The sequence below is a fragment of the Nuphar pumila genome, chromosome 4 (genome assembly GCF_984573655.1).
Source record: "Nuphar pumila chromosome 4, dmNupPumi1.hap1.1, whole genome shotgun sequence".
In the NCBI taxonomy this organism is placed as follows: Eukaryota; Viridiplantae; Streptophyta; class Magnoliopsida; order Nymphaeales; family Nymphaeaceae; genus Nuphar; species Nuphar pumila.
In genome coordinates, this window is record NC_143252.1 from 125,257,037 (window position 1) to 125,271,840 (window position 14,804).

The 14,804-nt window shown below is 34.8% G+C and overlaps 1 protein-coding gene across 2 annotated transcripts in view; it reads right to left on the bottom strand.

Moving 5' to 3' along the window:
* The window catches only part of LOC149840933 (peroxisomal membrane protein 11-5-like), a 35,172-nt gene that overhangs the window by 267 nt on the left and 20,101 nt on the right, over nucleotides 1–14,804 (bottom strand). The window contains exons 2-7 of one of the 2 annotated variants that reach the window (XM_090003474.1): nucleotides 1,007–1,215; nucleotides 831–905; nucleotides 691–765; nucleotides 523–603; nucleotides 323–397; nucleotides 72–245 (exon numbers count right to left, since the gene is read on the bottom strand). In XM_090003474.1, the coding sequence (XP_089859600.1) occupies nucleotides 72–245; nucleotides 323–397; nucleotides 523–603; nucleotides 691–765; nucleotides 831–905; nucleotides 1,007–1,198 (672 nt within the window). In that variant the 5' untranslated portion in view covers nucleotides 1,199–1,215. Of the gene's footprint in view, nucleotides 1–71; nucleotides 246–322; nucleotides 398–522; nucleotides 604–690; nucleotides 766–830; nucleotides 906–1,006; nucleotides 1,220–14,804 lie in introns of both variants that reach the window. The other variant, XM_090003473.1, reaches the window with a different exon arrangement.

The window sequence follows — 14,804 nt, forward strand, 5'->3', positions numbered from 1 at the left end:
CAAGCAAACATGCTCATTAGTATAAGAACAATCAAACAAAAAATGTCATCTCTTTAATACACTCGGCTCACCTGGTAGCAGGAGATGAGGGAGCTGATAAATCCAAAGCCTCCGACTAACCGAGGAGTGACTTTCCCTGGTGCCAATTGCAGCAGACCAACTGCAACTACGATATCAAAAGAAGCTTTCACCAGAGCTAAAAACCTCTCATTTGATTTTTTAACCTTCTCAAGGTATTGTTCATTCTGCTCACAGAAATTAAGAGTACAGATGTTCAGAGAATGAAATGAGTAATGAAGCTAGTTCAAAGACAGAAACGTACTTTACTCTCATCATTTTGATTGAGATTTTTCTCCAACTTTTTCATGGATGCAGATAATCTCCCAAGCTCTGCAAGCTAAAAGGTATAGCAAATGCTAATCAGGTTTACTAGTGACATGTTAACTGTATTCTGATTCCATCGATACAATTGCATACTTTAGCAAAGTTCCCACAAGCACAAAAGGACGTAAGGCTGCAAACCTCAATTATGGTACTACAAACTGACGAACCCAGCCAACAAAAGAGGGAAATCCTGCCGATCAATTCTGCCCGTTCTTTGTTCTACCACAAGAAGAGCGTCAACCTTCAAACTACCTCCTTATCAATAGCCAGAAAAAGAGTGGGAACAACAATAAAAAAAATTCTCACCTTGTAGATACCTGTTCTTCCAGCCCAAACAACTTGATCTAGAAGCAAGAAGGTTGACAACAGAGCATTTTTGGACTGCAAGAGACTGGCATTTGAGGCAAAAATGAAATAACATAAAGCAAAACCAAAAAAAATCATACCTTTCCAAGCAAAATTAGTGGAAGGGGAATTCCTCTAAGTGGTGGACTAATCAGAGCATGCAAATCATTAACAAACTGCAATTTTTTACATTAATGAACAAATGAAATCTACAAATGATAGAAAAATAACACCAAAACAAGGTCCTTTGAAATAAATAGAACAATGACAAACTAACCTTAAACAGCCGAAAAACTTTGCGTGCCAAGCTAGTTGTCTTGTCAACATTTTGAGCAGGACCTGGCTCACCATTGCTCACAAATTTTGAGCCATACTGGATAGCTCGGCATATCTTATCCCTAGTTTCAGCTTTGTTCAGATATGCAACTAGAAGAGCAAGCTCTGCACGGGTTGCATTTAATGCACTCATCCTTTATCCAAAAGGACCTGCCTATGGAAGATAAAATGTTAATCTTCAATGAAGTCACCTTTAAAAAAAAGTTTGAATAGCTATACATATTCATTATAACATGCAATCATTGGTTATTGAACAAATCCCAAATAGATTCACGTAATGCAGCTACATATTTAGACAGCGAGCAAGTTATGCTTGGAGTTCTTACAGTTGAATGTGATAGCTCACTAGAGTTGCACCACTTAATCAAGAGTTGAGGCAGTTTGAATTCAGCTTGGCCTCAAAACAGGAAAGAAAAAGAGAAAATTTGAAGAATGACGAACCAAATTTGTGATTTTGCAAGAGTACATGCAAGAGCTACTGAAACTTCTTAAAGGGTGTTTTACGTGCCTGGTTGGAACCATAGTCACCTATATCGTTAAGGTAATTTGTCGGCTGTCACCTGGGTAATTATGTTAAAATGTAATGTTCTTTATATATATATAGTATATATAAAGAGAGAGAGAGAGAGAGAGATACATGTACATATATATGGTATATAAATGTATATGTATATATATATATATATATTCAAAACCTGATAAGGGTATTTCGGTCATTTATCACATTTTGCGCATATTCTTATTTGAGAATATGTTTGTAATTTGTCTTTTCTATTTTTTTATTTTATTTTTATTTTTTTCATATTAGCCATGAGGGGAACCAAAACATATACGTTGGAGCCCCCTCCAACGGTTAGATTTATAACCGTTGGAGGTGCTCCAACGTATATGTTGGAGCCCCCCATGACTCTATTTTTGTATAAATAGGGGTCATCCCCCTTTAGATCGGTAAGCTTTTTGTAAAGCCCCTTTGGGATTCAATATATTGAAATTCATTTTTTTATGCATTTGTGCATGTGTATCCGTGCCTTTATGCACTTGTGAGAGTTCTCTTTGTGCCTTTGTGCACACTTCTTGTTTCTATTACTGTGTTTGTACACAAATTCACCTTTTATAGAGATTTTCACATGGTATCAGAGCAAGGTTGTTTGGAGAAAGAAAACCTTGTGATTCTTCGCAATAACGAGTGCCTTGAAAAGCATGCCTTCAACTTTTTGGTGATTTACGTGAAGACTTCTCCATCCAATATTTTAGAAGATTACTACAACAAGTAATATTTAAGATCTTATTGTGATACGTATCTTTTTCTCTCATCTTACCTCTTTAATGGATGAAAAGGCTCACATTTCTCTCTTAGCTTTAAGCTTAATGGTTCCAATTATCACATGTGCCCATATTAAAGGAAAAGGGCTTTGGGGTTACGTTCAAGGCTCGATTCCGGAACCGAAGCCTAAAACCACTTTGGTTGAAAGAGGAGAAATCAAAATTCTTGATGGAGGAATATAGCAAAAAATATGAGTAGGAAATGAACAACTTCAAGATCTTGTCATGGATCTTCTCCTCCGTTGAGACAAGAATCAACGTAAATATTATAAAGTTCAAAAAGGCATCTCAAGCATGGGAGTACCTTGAGAAGATGTACACTTCTAGGGACTTGTCCCGTAAGTACTACCTCCAAAAGAAAGTGTTAACCCTTCTTCAAAGAGAAATGACCATAAGGGAGTATTTTGCCGAACTCTCTTTCATTTGGGATGAGTTTGCTATGCTCGAACCAAAGTGGAGTGGAGAAGCCATAGAGCTTCGTCATAAACAATTAGAAGAAGATCGATTTTTTAATTTTTTGAATGGGCTAAAGCCCGAGTTTGAGTAAATTAGATCTTATCTTCTATCCTCCTTCACCTCTCCCTCTCTTGAAGACGTCATTACAAAATTAAGTGAAGAGGAAACTCGTATGGGCATTAGCAAGCAAAATCCAAGTGTTATTGCAATGCCTACAAATCAAGAAGAGTGTGATGGAGCGAATGTCGTTTCTAGGCCAGAGAACAACTTGAGGACATATAAACCTCCTCATTTTAAAAATCAAAATCAAGGATCCAATGGTGAACAAGGAGGAAGAAGAGACTATAGCAAAATTGTGTCACTTTTGCAAAGAACTGGGACTCATCAAACTGGTTTGTCCTAAATGGAAGAAATTATTGATTATGGCAACCATATCCCAACCACAAAAAGAAGAAAGTGCATCTACTTCCACAAATGGAACTCTCTCTATAAATCAAATTATGGAAGATCTTCAACCTATGCTTAAGGAAGCCATTTCCGGTGCCGCCGTATCTACTCTTTCCCCTCCAAGTAAAACTTCTTGGCTTTTAAACTCGAGTGCTTCATTTCATATGATTCCAAACATTTCTTCTCTTTTCGAATATTCTAAAAATTCATCACCATCTTTTATTTCAACCACGGATGGCACTTCTCTTGAAATTAAAGAGATTGAAACCTTTGAATCCCACAATTTCTTTATTTCCAAAATTAGATTTATACCAAAATTAAATTTGAACTTATTTTCCGTCTCCCAACTCTCGGAGCTTGGATGTGACATTCAATTCTCATCTAATAAGTGTTTAATACAGGATCACCGGTCTGAGAAGTTGATTGGGAAAGGCTCTAGGAACGAAAACTTGCACAATGTGGACTCTCTTCAAATTCCTAAAACTCATTTTTGTAACGTGGCCCAACATAAAGACATAAATGTTTGGCACAAAAGACTTGGTTATCCCAACATCACTAAGTTATCCTATTTACATTTTGTTAAAAATCTTTGTAAAAGTACTGTCTCTTGTAATGATTGCATTCTTGAAAAAATGAGAAGCATACCTTTTGAACAAAGATCTATGTTTACCACTAAACCTTTTGAAATTATTCATTCAGATGTTTGGGGACCGCCACCCGTCATATCCAAGGGAGGCTTTGCCTATTATGTGATTTTTTTAGATGAATTTTCTCGAAATTGTTGGATATATTTTCTTAAACACAAGCATGAAGTCTTTTCATGTTTTAAATCATATCATATGATAATTAAGAATCAATTTAATAGTAATCTAAAGATATTTAGGACCAATTCCGAAGGTGAATATCTCTCCGATGAATTTAAGAAATATCTTTAAAACTATGGTATTGTCCATCAAAGATCGTGTCCTAAGACCCCACAACAAAATGGGATAGCCGAAATGAAGCATAGGCATATCATTGAAACCACTAGAACCCTACTTATATCCCAAAGCATTTCAAAAAAAATTGGGTCAAGGCAGCTCTTGCATCCATTAATCTTATTAATCGTCTTTCATCCAAGAATTTAAGTAAGATTTCTCATTTTGAGACTCTACATGGAAAAGAACTCGATTATAATAGATTGAGAGTTTTTTGTTATAAGTGTTTTGTCCTTACGGATAAAAATGATAAACTCTCACCAAAAGTCATTCATTGTGCTTTTTTTGGCTATTCCGAAACCCAAAAAGGATATCGATGTTATGATACTAAGAATGATAAGTTATATATCTCAAGGAATGTGATGTTTTTGGAAAATGATAGTGGTTTTGAAAAGAATGAATCACACCTAGAAAATGCCGACTATTCCTTTCTATTTGATTTATTATCTAAAGATGATATCCCTAGTGATGATGAATTAACATATGATAGTAACAATGAATTGGTTGAAAACAACAATGATTCTAATCCTACTACCTCTCAAGAAGAAAATATAACTAGAGTCTCTATCACCTATACTCATAGAGATAGAAGTACCTTTAGAAGTGCTATTGAACAATACAATGAACCTAGCAAATCTATCTCCTCATATGATACAAATCCTAGAAGAACCGAAAGAACTACAAAAACTCCCTCTAGATTTGTATCTTTTGATTCTTTTTTTCCTAAATATCAAACTTGTTTAAGTGTCATTCACTCATATTTTGAACCAAAAATTTTTTAAGAGGCCAAAAGATGTATCGAATAGAGAGAAGCCATGGAGAGCGAACTCAAAGCGCTTAGGAAAGCTAACACTTGAATTTCAAACGCTTCCCAATGAAAAAAAACTATAAGATGTCGATGGGTGTTCAAAGTCAAAACCAAGAGTGATGGATCTCTTAAGTGGTATAAAGCTCGCTTAGTAGCTAAAGGGTACAGTCAAGAATATTTGATTGACTATAAAGAGACATTTGCTCCAGCAGCACGTATGGTTATTGTTAGATGTCTCATCACCATTGCTTCAATTAGAAAATGAAATATTTTTTAAATGGACGTCAAAAATGCATTTTTAAATGGAGATCTTAATGAATAAGTTTATATGAATGCTCCATCTGGTATGAAAATCCCTAAAAATAAAGTTCTTCGTCTTCGAAAATCTCTTTATGGCTTGAAACAAGCTCCCAAAGCTTGGCACGATAGGTTCAACAATGTAATGATAGAAAATGGTTTCTCTTCCTGCTATATTGACACTGCATTGTTTGTTAAGAAATTTGTTGCAGGAATTGTTATGTTACTGTTATATGTTGATGATATGTTAATAATAGGTGATGATACCAAAGGAATCAAGAGCATCAAATCTATCTTGACTTCAAAGTTTGAAATGTCATACTTAGGATTTCTGACATATTTTGGGAGAATTGAGGTTGTCTATTCTCACAGAGGCTATTTTTTGTCTCAAACTAAACTTGTTTGTGAGATTCTTGACAGATCAGAAATCACAGATGACAAGCTCTGTGAAACTCTTAAAATAGTGGGTTCAAAGATGTAGATTGATGATGAGATTCTCCTAAAAGATCCCACACCTTACAGACAACTGGTTCGATCTCTAATATATCTTAGCATTACTAGGTCTGATATCTCTCATACAGTATATATTGCTAGTCAATTTCAACATGCACCCACTACAGTTCACATGAGCATCATTCTCCGCATCATCAGATACGTAAAGGGTACAGTAAACAAGGGGGTATTTTTGTCTTCTTCTTCTAAATTAAATTTAATTGCCTATACTGACTCTAATTGGGGAGGTGACCCAAATAATCGTCACTCCACCACTGATTTTTGCATCTTTTTAGGAGAATTTTTAATTTCTTGGAGATGCAAGAAACAACAGAAGGTCTCACTCTCATCCACAGAAGCTGAATATAGAGTTATGGCATCTACTACTATAGAGATTGTTTGGATTCGCAGCTTGCTGGAAGACATGAATATTCAAGTTCAAGGGCCCACAAAACCATGTTGTGATAATAAAAGTGCAATTTACATTGACAAAAAAACACACATTTCATGAGCGAACGAAGCATATTAAGATGGGCTGCCACTATGTTCGTGAAGAATACTTAAGAAGAACCATAGACCTTCCATATATTACATCAGAATATCAACTGGCAAACTTCTTCACCAAAACGTTGTGCTCTCCAAGATTTAACTTTTTTTTTGGCAAACTTTCGGTTATGTCACCCTAAGTTTGAGGGGGGTGTTAAAATGTAATGTTCTTTTTATATATATATTCATATAGAGAGAGAGAGATACATATATATATATATATATATATTCAAAACCCGAAAAGGGTATTTCGGTCATTTCTCACATTTTGTGCATATTCTCATTTGAGAATATGTTTGTAATTTGTCTTTTCTATTTTTTATTTTATTTTTATTTTTTTCATATTAGCCATGAGGGGCCTACATCATATACGTTGGAGCCCCCTCCAACGGTTAGATTTATAACCGTTGGAGGGGCCATGACTCCTTCATTTTTTGTATAAATAGGGGTCATCCCCCTTTAGAATGGTAAGCTTTTTGTAAAGCCCCTTTGGGACTCAATATATTGAAATTCATTTTTTTATGCCTTTGTGCACTTGTGAGAGTTCTCTTTGTGTGTTTGTGCAGACTTCTTATTTCTATTATTGTGTTTGTACACAAATTCTCCTTTTATAGAGATTTTCACAAATTACGGTTGTGGGTGCATGTATAGAGGGTACGACAGCAATTCCAAAAAAATGTGGGTACGGGGACACAGCTATATATATATATATATATATATATATATATATATATATATATATATATATATATATATATATATATATATATATATATATATATATATATATCACATAAATTCAAAATAAACTGAATATAACATAAATATATATGCGATATCTAAAATATATATTATATACCACAAATATAAAACTCTAAACTGAAAATATAATTATAAATTATAAATTGAGTACAAACTTGTATGTATGGAGGGTAAAATGACATGTCCAGGTGTCGATGTGTGTCGACATGGATACATAGGGCAAAATAGAGTGTACATGTGACAGTTTCTCGAAGATATTTTGAAAAGTGATTTTTCCCAAAAAAAATCTCCCAAACTTTAAATTTTGAAAAAATATAAATATTAAAAAGAAATATGGGAAAATAATAGGTTTCTATTATTTTTCTTGCAAAAAAATATAAAGAAACAATTGAGAAAAGTTTTAAAAATATAAAAAAAAAGATATTTAAAATATATAAAAAATATGGTTTTGAAAATATCATAAATATCTCAGGAAAATCTCACGATAATATCACGATATTGTTGTTGATGGTGATATTTTGAAAATCACAGGAAAATATTGGTTGACCTTGAAATACCAATAATATCACGATATTGGTGCTTATGGTTGTACATAACCTCCATCAAAATAATATTTCAGGTACTGCATGTCACGAAAATAGCGTGAAAACCAAGATACTCCAAACCGAAATCAAAATGTCAAACCAAAAAACATTTGGATACAAACAAGACACATTAAAACAAATACAAAACAAATATTATGAATAAATGGTTTAATTAATAATAAACATTAAAAATACAAAAAAAATACATGAAGACCTCACTACAAAATACACTCAAAAAACCTAAAAACTACCCATCACTCTCTCAGCCACAATAAGCACACACAACCCATATATATGGAGAAAAGAGAGGAAGAGTTAGAGTAAAGAAAAGAGAGGAAGTCCTCTCTAGCCGTTGAACTAGGTCCAACGGCTAGTTTAACTAGTTGTTGGACCTAGTCCAATAGCTAGAAAGACTGGTTGTTGGGCTTAGTTCCGAGCGACTAGTAGAGAGTCAACTTAAGTTGACTTTATATATATTATATATAAATATATATATATATGAAAAATGAAAACTTACCGAATAGAAAACCTCCCAAACCTACCCAATAAGAAAGATTTAGCGGATTTTCGGTGTTTTTTCAAAATTCTGACATTACAGATGTGATCATCATGATTGATTTACTAGAAATTGACACTTAGATCATGTATTTTGGATGAAAAAAATTGGTATTTGTAGCCATAAAAATTTATGAAATTGTAGGCCCTTGATTTTTGAAACCTTATAAAAACATATCCATGCATTGGAATCAAATGCTCCAAGCACTCATTCATATAAAAACAAGAGCAGAGATCACATCTGTAAGGTTAGAATTTTGAAAAACACCAAAAATCTGATAAATGTTTCTTATTGGGTAGGTTTCAAAGGTTTTCTATTGGGTAGGTTTTCATTCCCCATATATATATAGATAGATAGAGAGAGAGAGAGAGTGTGTGTGTAATATCCTATGCTTTTCCATGATTTATAAATTCAAAAATTATAAAATTTTGGCTAAGTATTTGATAAAATTGATAAAAATCGTCGAAAATATCCTTAAATATGGGGTGACGTCAGCTGGGTCTGGGCATGGCCCAGAGCCCACTTACAAGACCGAGATGAGACAATTAATATTTGAGAAATTTTCCGTTTTTAACCTTTAAATTCAAGCAAAATTCAAGTTAAATTCAGGCAAAATTCGAAGGCAAAAATCAGATAAGTATACCGTTAGATGCGTCTCATAATTTTAAGAATGTTAGTACCTTATTTTTCTGAAATCGATTTACGATTGGCCCGAAAATCGCATTTTTAAAAAATGACTTTCCTCTATTTTTACCTTTTCTGGATTGGATCGAGCTGGATCTGATCTGTATGATCCAAGTTTATATGGATTTGGACCCAGTCTGGGATCCATATTGATTAGGATCTGGTCCAGGTTGGATCCAAATCTGAATCTGAAATCCACCCATGGTAATTTTAAAACTACTTTGAATTTAAAGTTTAAAAGCAGTTTTAAAATAGAATAAGGATGACATATGGGCTTCCAGAATCCCTTTAGAATATTCCTTGAGAATATTAATTTAAATAAAAAAAAAGCATAAGATCTAGATGGATAAAGAAGGAAGAAGATAGAGTTCTATATATGGTAAAACTCTACCCATATGAGAGGCCTCTAGACGTCACCCCTTCTTTAGAAGACCTAAAAAAAATTATATAAGGGGTCTAACTCGTCTCCTCTCTAGATCTCGTTTTCTAGAGAGAGAGAGAGAGGGAGGAGAGAGAGAGAAAGAAAAAAGGAAAACAGAGAAAGAGAGAAAAAAAGAAAAGAAGAACAAGAAGAAGAAGAGGAAGGACAAAAAGAATTCATCTTTCTCGCCGATCATCCGTAGTTTTTCAGTCTTTTTCCACAACCAAACTAAGGTACAGATTTCTCTCTAGATTGATACAAGAAGAAAGAGCTTAAAATAAGATTCATGTGAAATTTTAGATGAAAAAATAAAATCTGATTCGAAAACATGTATAAACATATTCCTTGATTCACAATTTCATGTATTACTGATTTGATGAAAGCATGCCATCATTTTCCCCTGTTTAAGCATGTATTAATCTATGTTCAAGTAGTCGATCTCTTCTTTTTAGCGGAGCATGCTTAATACATACATATATATATATATGGGACGACCATGATTTTTCTATGCTCTTGAAAGAAAAAAATAGATGTTTATGGTTTGGGATCAGATTTGATCCAAACCAAGCCTGCCGATTGGTATATAGTTTTTTTTATATTTTTGGCTGATCAAATCGGCACCCGGTGTGGGTGCAGTCTGGCCAGACTTGCCGTGTGTGAATAGTTTGATCAGATCTTGTTAAGACCTGCCATGCATTAGCTTGATGACTGAGATTAGATTTGTTTTCAAGATTTATGGATATGTTGAATTCGTTGGCTGTTGAAAAATCCGATTATGTTATGATCAAAACTGTTAGGGTAAAAAAAAAAGGTATGATGTTATGATCAAAACTGTTTTGATGCTGTTATGTAATGGTAAAAAAATCAGGTTTTATGTTGTTATGGTCAAACCTGTTTTGATGATGTCAAAACAGGTTTGATGTTGTTATGTTATGGTAAAAAAAAACAGGTTTGATGCTGTTATAATCAAAACTGTTTTGATGTTGTCAAAACAGATTTGATGCTGTTATGTTATGGTAAAAAAAAAAGGTTTGATGATATTATGTTAAGGAAACAGGTTTGATGCTGTTATGTTGACTGCTGTCAACTGTTTTGTATGTTGTTATGTTGTGGATCTTCAAACCCGAATTTATTTGTTGTAAACCACCATCAGAACTGAATTTATGTTGTCATGTAAACTACCATCAAAAGTGAATATATGTTGTTACGGGGATTGTTATCAGATTGGTATATGCATGTCTTGTTGACTGATTTTCCAAACTGATTATTTTGTTAAAAGTGTTGATTGCTATGGGACTGTATACACATGTTTAATTACCTATCAGCAAATCTGATTATTTTTGTTGTGAGTGTGAACTGTCATCGGTTGTAATAAAGATGGGTTTTCATGTGTTGTTTAAGGGCAGCACCTTGTTGTGCACTTGTGCAACATTCCCGTACTGTCAACAGCATGTTGCTGTACTCGATTTTACAGCAACAACATGTGGATGACAGCATGTTGCTGCTCGCATTAGTGCAGCAACGACATGTTGTTGACAACATGTCGTTGAACACGGTTCAGCAGTAGAATAAAAATCAGATTTGCCACTCTTTGTGGGTGTACAATCTGACCAGATTTGTGCACTCATGCAATTTGATCGGATTTGACACTGATTGCACATGTGTAATCCGATCAAATTGTTGAATGGTGAGTCATGTGCAATCTGATCAGATTTGTTAGAGGGTGTGGTTGTGCATCCCGATCAGATTGGCAGTATGTTATTTCTAAACAGCGATGTTATGTTCATGTGCACTACAGGGTGATATATATGTTTCAGATTTGATTGTGCATGTTTATGCATTCAAGTCTATGTTGTAAATGTGTATATCATACACATGAAAATTTTGAAGTTATTTGATGTTTGCATAAATATGATCATATGCATGTTTGGGTGTTTATGCATGAAATTGATATGTTAATGAATGTTGCAAGCATTTGTTCGCATGCTTATGCAATTGGTTTTATGTGCATTCATGTTATGTCTTTGAATGTGCATTGTGGACATGTTTTGAAACAAGGTGTGTTGCATGTTCACTAAAATTTTGTAAAAAGATGCATAAATCACTTTGAAATGCTTTATGGTCAGATGTGAACCGCTACGAGAGTGTGGGCCAAGAGCAGGTGTTGCTCCAATGTTGTTGAATCTTCACTCACTTCTCGAAAGAGCGTGAGTTTTGGATCCATTTTACTTATTGGACACAAAAGGACATGAGTTGGATCTTCAATCACTTCTCAAAAGGGCGTGAGGTTTGGATTCCTTTACTTATTGGACCCGAAAAGGCCTGAATTGGATCTTCATTAACTTCTTAAAAGGGTGTGAGGTTTGGATCCATTTTTTTCTTATTGGACCCGAAAGGGCTTTGAAATTAATAAATTAATCTCACAACCTTTTACCTATTTTGCTTATTGGACCCGAAGGGGCCTGAGTTGGATATTCACTCACTTCTCAAAAGGGCGTAAGGTTTGGATTTCTTTACTTCTTAGACCCGAAAGGGCCTGGACCAGATCTTCACTCACTTCTTGAAAGGGCGTGAGTTATGGATCTCGTTACTTTTTTGACCCGAAAGGGCCTGAATCAGATCTTAACTCACTTTCCGAAAGGGCATGAGGTTTGGATCCATTTTACTTTTTGGACCCGAAAGGGTTTAGGTTGGACCTTTACTCACTTCCTGAAAGGGCGTGAGGTTTGAATCCATTTTATTTCTTTGGATTCAGTGTTGACAAATCATGAATCTGGACTCGATCCTCAAAAAGTCTCAAGTTGGATTCGAACCTAAAGGTGTGTGGACATGAATCTGGGCCCAATAGCTTATAAGTGTTGCATACTTAAGTCGGGTTCATAAACAATATCAAACAAGTGAATCCAACCTCAACAAGCCAAAACTTCAACTTTGATATTAGCATCCAGTGAATTTATTTTACCCACTAAGAAGAAAAGCTTCCCAAATAGCGCATTAACATTTTAATGAGATGCTTATCTTGTAGCTAATGTCTCTAGCAACACCGAAGCCAAATTATTCAAGGCATGAATAATTGTTTATTTTTCTGTCTCTTTCTTTTTTTTTGTATGAAGAATTAATATTTGCATAATTTTTTTTTGGAGTGCATTACTTTTGTATTGTTGTCTTCAATGGCATTATGTATTTCAAGGATATGATTCTTTAACTCCTTAGCATTTTTCATGCTCATGAACAAACCATATTTTTTTAGGCCATATATGAGAATGACCTAATAATTAATATGCAGTTTAACCTCATGTGGCAAGAAGGAAAAACTGTTTAACTTAAACTGCAAGGCAATTTATTAGGCACATTTTTATTAGAAGTTTATACTCATGCATAGAGTTCCTACATTAGAAAGACAAAGCAAAACTATTTGATGACTCTAGGCAATTTATACTCGTGTGAGGCTTTTCTTGGAGTAACTATCCATACAGTTTATACTCGTAGTAAGAGTGGTCTTCGTGCAGTTTAGGCTCTTGTGGCAATGAGCACTCTTCGTGCAGTTTAGGCTCTTACGACTAAGAGCGCTCTTCGTGCAGTTTAGGCGCTTACGGCTAGAAGCGCTCTTCGTGCAGTTTAGGCGCTTACGGCTAGAAGCGCTCTTCGTGCAGTTTAGGCGCTTGAGGCTAGGAGCGTTCTCTTTCATGCAAAGCATTTTTTAAAAAAGTGGTCATTTACGACAAGAACAACATATTCACTATCTGAAGATGTCACCCTATAAGCCTCATTTGCAAACACCTTCTGGACCACATACGGTCCCTCCCATTTGGGCTCGAATTTACCATGAGAACGTCAAGATTGAATAATAGGGCGCCGCATTATCAACACTAAATCTCTCTTTTTTAACAACCTATACTTTACATTCTGATCATAGGCATTAGTCCTTCTTACTTGATAAACTTGTAAAGATTGATAAACTTGCAACTTTCTTTCATCTAAAGAATTGAGTTCAGCATAACGAATTTGAGCTCTTTCTTCCTGAGTCAACGAGTTGCTAAGTGCTAACCTTAAAGATTTGAGATAGACTTCCAAGGATAATATTGCTTCAGAACGGTAGACGAGAGAATATGGGGTACAATTGGTGGCCATTCTATATGTTGTTCGATACGCCCAAAGAGCTTCACCCAACTTTTCATGCCAATTTCTTTTGTTGTCGCCGACTATCTTTTTCAAAAAATGGCACAAATTTTATTAAATGCCTTAGCCAATCCATTTGCTGGAGGATGATAAGACGATAAGAATTTCTGCATGATTTTGAACTTTATGCAAAGTTTTTCCACCACTTGATTTTTAAATAGAGTCCCATTATCGGAAATTATTGACTTTAGGATTCCAAATCGATAAATGATGTTGGTCCACAGAAAATTTGCTATTATTGCTAAGTTACCGTTCTGACATGTATAACTTCAGCCCATTTAGAAAAATACTCGGTAGTGGCCAAAATATATTGATGATTTACTGATGATTTAGGAGCAATAGGGCCAATACATCTAGGGTCCAAAATACAAAGGGCCAAGATGAGGTCGTGGCATGTAGGTAGTCATGTGGTTGTCACCATGAATTTGGCAGACCTTACAACTCTGTGAAAACTTAATTGCATTTGAGATAATGGTAGGCCAATAGTAGCCCATTCTCCGCAATTGATTACCCAATTTTGGATCAGGTTGAGCACTACAAGATTCTTGATATACTTCATGTAATGCTATAGTAGCTTCTCTTCTTGTAAGACATCTCAAAAGAATTTCATCATAAGATCTTCGATAGAGGGTGTCATTTAACACCACGAATTGGGGGGCCATCCTTCTGATTCATATACGTTTTTCTTGCTCTTAAGGTAATTGCTCATTTTGTAAGTAGTCATAAATAGGTTGTCAATCCTCTTCAATGAATTGTATTGTTACTATATTAACCGGCTACCTCATCCTCGTCAAGGATTGGGGAACAATGAATTTGTGAACTTTGAACTTCTACAAAATCAGAATGTTGTACATTATCTCGTCTGCTTCGAGAGGCGATTTCACTTGGTCGTGATTGATAGGTCGCTCTATATTTTGCTCGGCTAACTAAGTCAGCTCTTCGAGAAGGTCATGCTTGCCCCATTATATTGCCTTCATGCTCAATATGTCTTGGCATGAAATGAGGCCTCAATAGTATTGACATATGATTAGACATCCTCGATAGGACTGTTTGAATTCATATGCTTATCTGAAATTCACCTTCTTCTAGAATCGATGCTTTTTTAGCATATCGAGCTAATTGTAAAGTATGATCAAGTGAAACCGGGTCATTTATACCAAAAGCCAGGATATCAAATGAATATTCTAGTTCTTTGAGTATCCTATGA